Genomic DNA, 8,291 nt, shown 5'->3' with positions numbered 1-8,291 from the left:
AACACAGCAAGGCCAAGAATCAGTGAAATCAACAGGAAGGGGGCAAGGGGATGCCTTGGCAGATGGCAAGTCAGGACATGGCAAGTCAGGATTCTCTGGCAGGACCAGCAGTGTGAGAGAGCACTGGCAAGGGTGATAGATGACCAGCAGGAATGTGGCAGGAGAGCAACATACTGAGGCATGCACTTGGTCCTGTATTTTCAGTAGTCTGAGGCCAGGGATACCTGGAGATATGGGGAAATGCCCCCATAAGGCCTAAGTGTAGGTGAGGATATAAAGCCAGTAACATAGATATGTCAGTATCAGTATGTCTTGTTTATAACCTCAAGTGGCTACTGCTAAGGAAGGATATCTGATATATTCAATGATTAAGACCAAATAAAGGTTATCAAAATGATGATGAATTCAATGGTTGTGATGGCTTTTCCCCTCTTAATGCTCATAATTAGTTACTTTTATAATTAAAATAAACACATAATAGGAAAAACCATGTCTCACTTGAAGAAAATAGAAGTGCTATTTTATTTAAGCAGGTGCTAAGAATTTTGTAATCTACTGTTTCTGCCTTTTCCCCAGTTCTAAGAAAATTCAAGAATCAAATTTTGACTTCAATCACAGCAACAATTAGTGTAGTAATCTAGATAATTGCTTTCTTCTCATTCTATAGAGCCAAAGGTAACCAGAAAGAAAAAAAAAAAATTTCCAAAAGCTTTATTTTGTTTACTCCTGTTGACATGAATCTTTACCATGCTGGGGAGGAAAATTTTTCCTCTATCCTTCAAAGATTCTTCCCGCTGGTGGAACAATTAAGTTCAGATAGATTAGCAGGAGAAAATCAAATTTAATTTTGTATGTATGAGAACCCCACATACACAAGAAGTTCAAAGACAGAAAGGTAAAATGGGAGTATATATGTCATCCTGAGCTAAGGAATGGGAAGAGGCCTGAGACTTCAAAGAGGGGGTAAGGCAATTCACAGAAGAATAAGAGTAGATGTTTTAGATGTAATTAGAGGTGTTTTTTTTTAAGGTTTTTATTTATTTATTTATTTATTTATCTATCTATCTATTTATTTATTTATTTATTGAGACACGGGGGGGGGGGGGGGGGGGCAGAGACATAGGCAGAGGGAGAAGCAGGCTCCATGCAGGAAGCCCTGCAGAAGCAGGCTCCATGCAAGAAGTGCTCAACCACCGAGCCACCCAGGCGTCCCATGTAATTAGATGTTTACCAGAGATAGTCTCTAGTATAAAATTTTGTCTCTGGTATTAACTCTAAATCTGGGAAAGACCCCCCCATTTAAATTCTTCCAGATAGTTAAGAAAATGGCAAAAAAATTTCTCTTGGGTCTGCAGAATCTCTATTGCCTTTAGCTTAATTATCACATGCCAAAGTGGCACATTTTAGGGAGACTTGCTCTGAATCTCTTCAACCACATGAGTTAGTCTTAAATGTATACTGTCCTTGCTATACTACTCACACTGTTATATGAGTATGAATTTACTTTTTAACTAGACCAGTGACTCTCAATGAGGGGTATAAAGAAGAGAGAAGGGATTAGAAGATGAAAATATGGCTTGACAAATCAGATCAACCTGGAGGTCCCTTTCTAGATTACACAGCAGCTTACTTGCACCCTCCCCAAACCATAGGCATCACTGCCATTGTGGGATGACATACTTATGGGAGCTGTTATACCCTAGAGGGGAGTTAGGAGGCAAAAAGAATTAATAACCAGTGATGAGGTTTGTATTTTCACAAAAAGATCAATTTTGGAATCAAAAACTTATTGGTTTCAATCCTAGATTTGACATTTATCCTATGTTCCTCATTTTCAAATAGATATAGAAATCTCTTTCTTTCAAGACGCCTGGGTGGCTCAGTGATTGAACATCTGCCTTCGGCTCAGGTCGTGATCCTGGGTCTGGGGATCGAGCCCCACACTGGGATCCCTGAAAGGAGCCTGCTTTTCCCTCTAGGTCTTTGCTTCTCTGTGTCTCTCATGAATAAATAAAATTTTAAAAATAAATCCCTTTCTTACAATATATAAATATTAAATGTTTCTAAGTGCTAACAAATAGAGCTTAGTAAATGTCCTGTAGGCATTATTTTTCAAGTAGACTTAAGGGCTCCTCTATACTAGAGTTTCTCAATCTTGGCACCACTGACAATATTAATGGACCTGATAATTCTTAATTAGGGGGGCGTTATGGCCTAAGTTGTATTCCCTGACCCTGCTACTGATATATTGAAGTTGTAACTCCTGGCACCTCAGAATGTGAATGCATTTGGAAACAGGGTTTTTAAAGTGATAATTTTTTTAAAAAGATTTTTAAATATTTTATTCATTCATAGAGACAGAGAGGGGCAGAGACACAGGCAGAGGGAGAAGCAGGCTCCATAAAGGAAGCCCGACATGGGATTCGATCCTGGATCTCCAAACCGGTGAGCCACCGGGGCTGCCCTAAAGTGATAATTAAGGTAGAGTGAAATCTTATGGATGGGCCTTGACCAATATGATTGCTGTCCTTTTAAGAGGAGATTATATCACAAACATATGCAAGCAAAGAGGAAAGATAATCTAAGGGCACAGCAAGAAGATGGCCATCTGCAAACCATGGAGAGAGATCTCAGAATCCTACTGACAACTTCATTTTGGACTGCTAAGTACTGGGAGAGAAAAAAAAAATGTTTTGTTTAAGACTTGCACCATGGCATTTGGTTTAAGCCTCACACCACAGCACCATGGCCTGAGCAAATACTGCTTGAGGGTTGTCCTGTGTGCTATAGTATGTTCAGAAGCATCCTTGGTCTCTATCCATACCAGTGGCAATCCAACCACCACAGTTGTGACACCCAAAAATGACTCCATACATTGCCAAATGTCTCCTAGGGGCAAAATCTTCCTCCTCATCCTACTGAGAACCATCCCTTCTGAGAACCACCATTTCACTACCAATCGGATTAAACCTGACAGTACTCTCTTGCAAACTCCTTTTGCTGTGTTTAAAAAAAAGAAAAAGGAAAAGAAATAACTGACCCAAAATGGAGCCACTTGCCTCCACAACAGCAACCAAAACTTAATTGCATTACAGGAATGACTTTAACCAGTCAATCTGGAATTTCCTGATCAATATTAATGAGGTCATCTGCATGACAGACCTACCCTTCCCCCAAAAGGTGACCTTGCCTACAGCAATCCTTTTTTCTTTTGCTAATGACTTCCTTCCTTCTTTCCACCCTGTTTCTGCCATTAAAAACCACCTGTTTTGTACAGCAACTTGGTGTTCATTTCTACTTGTAAATGGGATGCTACCCGATTCATAAATCCTTGAATAAAGCCAATTAGATTTTCATATTTACCTGTTTGGATTTTTTTTTACAGCTGCAATTAAAGTAGTAATTACTACTTTCATAACCATTTGAAGCTCAAGGAACTCAAAAAGAAAACAAATGTCCATTTAAGTGTGAAAATGCTGAACTCTAAGTCATAATGAGACCCCACACATAATCCAGGAACCTGAAAGCATAGCAAAAAAGCCAAATTCAATGGAGACATTCTTTGGAAAGGGGAAGTCACAAAAGTCTCTGGCACATTCATAAATTTATTGTTTTAACATTGGTATGTGTGCTGTCATGTTATTTGAAAGCTGATGTGTTTGGGCTGGGAGTGATGTGGGGGCAGGGGTGGAGAGGGCTGGCTCTGAGATGCTGAAGAGAGGCTTTAGGAACTCTGGACGGAACTGGGAACTGGTGGAGTTTGCACTGTCCAAAGATTTCTGACCAAATCTTTCCAATGATTTGTAGCTTGTACTCAACTATTCACAAGACACTTTTTCCAGGACATTATTTTAAATTGGTACAGTCTATTCATTTACAAAATTCATTTATTACATTCTTTTTGTTTAATAGCTAAGATTCAGAGTGTTAAAGATCTGACTTACCCAAGTGAAAAAAAAAAAGACTAATATTATTTTGAAGTGCCATTTCCTAGGAATATACCCAATGTTTGTTTCTAAGTTAGTGTTTGTGATTTTTAGTTTCGATATCAACATGCTACTCCAAGTGACAAATGACTACATTAAACTTGGGCAGACCATCATGTAAATGCTGTGACAGGCATGCTGGCATCCAGGCATCAGGGGCTGACATGCACCAAAGAGGTGATTTATGACATATTGCCTTTGCAGAAATACAAAAGCTCTTAACTCCTCAGATGCTCTTTGTGACAGAAAGGTTGAAAAGAATCTTCTTCTCAAGTTAGTTTCTCCATGGAAAAGGAGAATGCCTTAAGGATATCCCGAAATTTAGAAACAAAACCATTATAAAACTCTGTGCCAAAATGTCTGTATACCCTGCAAAGCTGGCAGACTTGGGGATGTCAATATTTTTAGAGAGAGATGTTTTAGAGACAGGGTTTAATTGACCAAGTGAGGATGTTTTATAACTTTTTTTCCCAGGAAAGGCGAAAATAATGAAAATCAGCCAAACCATCAAATTGAGAAGTCAACACCTTCACTTGGGCATTTATGAAGTCTGTGTAGCAACCCAAAGTACCACACTCCAATCACCAGAGTAGAAAAGTCAGCACAGCCCTCACTAATTCTTATTCCTCTTATTGCTCGGCTCAATCTCAGGATTCTCAGACGACCTCGTACGACGATTTTGTACTGGACTCATTTCCGCGTCTTGAAGATCAAGATCATTTCTGAAAACAGAAAAAAGGAAACAGCATTTCAGAACATCATGTTCATGATTATTCTACAGCAGCTTCTAGTTGACAAGTGCTTTCACATGCACAATTTCATTTAAACCTCCAGTTTTCTACTCTGGTAAATCTATAATAATTATTACTGTTATTCTTATACATATTTTATAACTCAGAAAACAAACAGTGACTGAGTGAAGATTATAGACCTTAAGTGACAGAAGCAGGTATTGAACCCCTTTCTTCTAAATCAAAATCTAGAATAGCTTTATATTTCATGTAACAGGAAGAAAAGTGCCCTCCTGCCCCCGCCAAAAAAGTGCTCCTATCCTAAGACAAAGTCAGAGTCTAACAAGATCAATTTTTTCTTGATCCTATCTGAGAGCTGATGTTGTAAGGCAACCAAGAAAACAAAATTCCAAAGAAAGAAAAACCCCACCAAAGAGAGGTGGGCCACACAAATTCTCTCACTTTTGACAGAGAACTGGAGAAAAGTGGCTGTTCTACAACCAGGTAAGAGGACATGAGCTACCTTTTTTTTTTTTTTTTTTTTTTTAAATGAGCTAACATTTTAATGAATTCTGAACTATGGGCTAGTTCTGAAGGCCTCTGACATAAGGAGAGTCCACATGCACTGGCAACCTCTTCCAGGAGCCTCTATCAAGTGCTCATGAGAAAAACTGGGAACAAGGTGGGAGACTGGGGAGAGTCCATTTTGTTGGCACAGGATAAAGCTGATAAATGGAGGTGATAGGGTCAGGTAGAAAGCCCTACCTCCTCTTGGGACTGTTTTTTTCCTATGAGTAAGAGCTTTCAACTACTGCGGGAAACTCACTGGCCCAGGGGAATCAGACAAAGATCTACGGTCTCTGGAGAAGGGCAGAGGTCCCTGACTTTAAAATCCAACAGAGAGAACACAATGTGTCTCAGATCTCACTGGCAGAATGAACAACTAGAGGCAGAGAGGCAGCTGGATGGCTGTTGCAGCAAGCAAGAGGGCCTGCAGCCAGCTGTGGCATCAGCAACACCTGGGAATGTGTTAAAAATGCAAGTAGTAGGCCCCACCCCAAATCTACTGAGCCAGACTCTTAGAACTGGGTAAAGCCCAATAATCTGTGTTTTAACAAGTCCTTCAAGTGTCTGTAATGCATATTTAGGCCTGAGTACCACTTACCTATAGGATTTTGCAGTTGACTGAATATGAAAGGTTGGAGTGAATGAGAAGTGGAGAATGATTCCTGGGTGTCTGGGTTGAACAATGGGGCAGGCTACCATACTACCATTCACTGAGAGAAGGGACAGTGGAGGGCAAGCAGCTCTGGAGAGAAGGGGCTCTTAGGCATTCTGAGGCAAACAGATTTTCCTCACATTTTACATATTTAAAAAACTGAAATCTAGGGGCACCTAGGTGGCTCCATCAATTGGGCATCTGCCTTCAGGTCAGGTCATGATCTGAGGGTCCTGGGATGGAGCCCCGAGTGGGGCTCCCTGCTTGGCAGGGAGCCTGCTTCTCCCTCTCCCTCTGCCTGCTGCTCCTCTTGCTTGTGCTCTGTGTCAAATACATAAAATCTTTAAAAAAAATTGAAATCTAGAAACATGAAACAGTATGTCAGGACCATTTTTCTGTTTTCATCCTGTTCAATGTAAATAAATTTTATAGCTCAAAACAGTACAATGAGCCAATATTTACAGATATAAGAACACAAGATCAGGGCAGCAGCCCGGGTGGCTCAGCGGTTTGGCACCCCCTTCAGCCCAGGGCGTGATCCTGGAGTCCTGGGATCAAGTCCCACGTCAGGCTCCCTGCATGGAGCCTGATTTTCCCTGTGCCTGTGTCTCTGCCTCTCTCTCTCTCAATGTCTTCCATGAATAAATAAAAACAAAAAACAAAAAAACAAGACCAATCTGTAGAAAACTTTTTCTGCTGCTCATGAAAATATTGCTTCATATGAAGCACTGTATTGCTAATAGAACCTCTCAATCATTTATAGAATTAGGAGAATGTGTTAGAACTGAAATAGTATGTTCTAGGACTAACATCTCAAATACACCACCTGTGGTACCACAAAACAGGCCTATAAGCTGAAGATGTAGAACTGCCAAATTTTGTTGAAAAGTAAAGCTGTGGAGGCTTTTCTTGATTCTGCCTCTCCTGCTACATTAAGCACAACGTTGTTTGAACTATTCTATGCTAGGCTGAAGTCGGGAGGCCTGGATTCTGATCTTGGCATTGCCACTAAATGGCTGTGGATCTTGACCTGAACAATTTAGCACTCTGGAACCCAGCTTCCTTCTCTATAACATGAAGGAGTTAGACAAGATGAGCACTTAGATCCTTCTAGCTGTAACATTTATAATCCATGAATATTAATAGATGGGATTTGTCTTAAGTGCTTTCTTAAAATGGTAACTTTTGGAGGCCATCAGTATCAAGAATGGGCTGGGGTGCAGGAATTCTGGCTACAACGTGTTGTAGCCATTGGTGTCAGTGATTCCTGGTACAAGAGGAAGCTAAGCAGTGACCTTTTTTTCCAAAATGCAAAGTTAAGTAATGCTTAGGTGAGAGTAATGTAGTCAAAATCCCAAACTTTCATAAAATGTTACTGTTTGAACCACCAAATACCTCACTGGCTTGAAAAACCTCCTCATAATACTTTCCCTAGACACAGCACACTGTCCATTCCCCCCAGAAATTCAGCTATGAAGCTATAAAACCTCAGCACAGTAGACCTCTCCTCCTTTGGAAAGACAGTACATACCTTAATGGTCTAAAGAGCTGACTTTGGACACGTTGGTTGGAATCTTAGCTCCATCACATACCACTTACTGCTAAATGATCTTGGGATGGAAATTTACCTCTTTAAGCCTCAGAGAGGCTTTTAAAAAGGTGAAGAGGTCAACAATATCGAACCTGCTAAGAAGTCAAGGAAGGTCTTGACTTTGGATTTAGCAACCTGGAGTTCTTCAATGACGTTAGTGAAAATAACTTCAGACAAATGATGGAACTGGCTGAGAAAATGGAAGAGGAAGTGGCAGACAGAGATCATCCATTAAGAAAGGAAGGAGAGACACAACAGTGGCTGCAGGATGAGATGGAGTGAGGAGAGACTGAGGGAGGTGTTATTTGTTGCCTGGATGGAAAGATTTGAGTAGGCTGAAAGCCCAAGGAGAAAGATATAGTTGGGAGGAAGAGGTTGCCAGACAAGGGAAGGGGAGAAGGGATAAAGTTCCTAACAAATGGGTAGGAATAAGAGAGGAGGAATTTGCCTCTGACAGGACATCCCTTTATTATAAAAGGAGACTGATTGATTGACTGATTATTTTATAATAAAAGGAGGAATAAAATATGTACAAATATAGGCAGATTTATACATTTGGTGTTGGAAAGATGAGGATTCCCATATAATGGCTTCTATGACTGTCTACAAAGGAAGAGAAGAGGTCTCTGGCTAGGGGTGCAGCCTCTGGAAAGAGGTTAAGGTTTGGTATAATCCTTGTGAAGAACCACAGAAATTATCACAGAAACAGTAAATATGCTAGGCAGTTTTGAGGGCCCACCGAAGTGTAATCACAAAATTACAGT

General features: G+C 40.4%; 1 protein-coding gene across 2 annotated transcripts in view; it reads right to left on the bottom strand.

Annotated features, from left to right (window-relative positions):
• Nucleotides 1-498: 498 nt before the first annotated feature.
• RAD18 (RAD18 E3 ubiquitin protein ligase) overlaps nt 499-8,291 on the bottom strand; it is a 102,523-nt gene continuing 94,730 nt past the window's right edge. The window contains exon 13 of one of the 2 annotated variants that reach the window (XM_026016939.2): nt 499-4,708. In XM_026016939.2, the coding sequence (XP_025872724.1) occupies nt 4,600-4,708 (109 nt within the window). In that variant the 3' untranslated portion in view covers nt 499-4,599. The remainder of the gene's footprint in view (nt 4,709-8,291) is intronic. The other variant, XM_072720349.1, reaches the window with a different exon arrangement.

The sequence above is a fragment of the Vulpes vulpes genome, chromosome 9 (genome assembly GCF_048418805.1).
Source record: "Vulpes vulpes isolate BD-2025 chromosome 9, VulVul3, whole genome shotgun sequence".
Lineage (NCBI taxonomy): Eukaryota > Metazoa > Chordata > Mammalia > Carnivora > Canidae > Vulpes > Vulpes vulpes.
The sequence above is the reverse complement of the archived record's forward strand: the minus strand, read 5'-3'. Positions and strand labels throughout refer to the sequence as shown.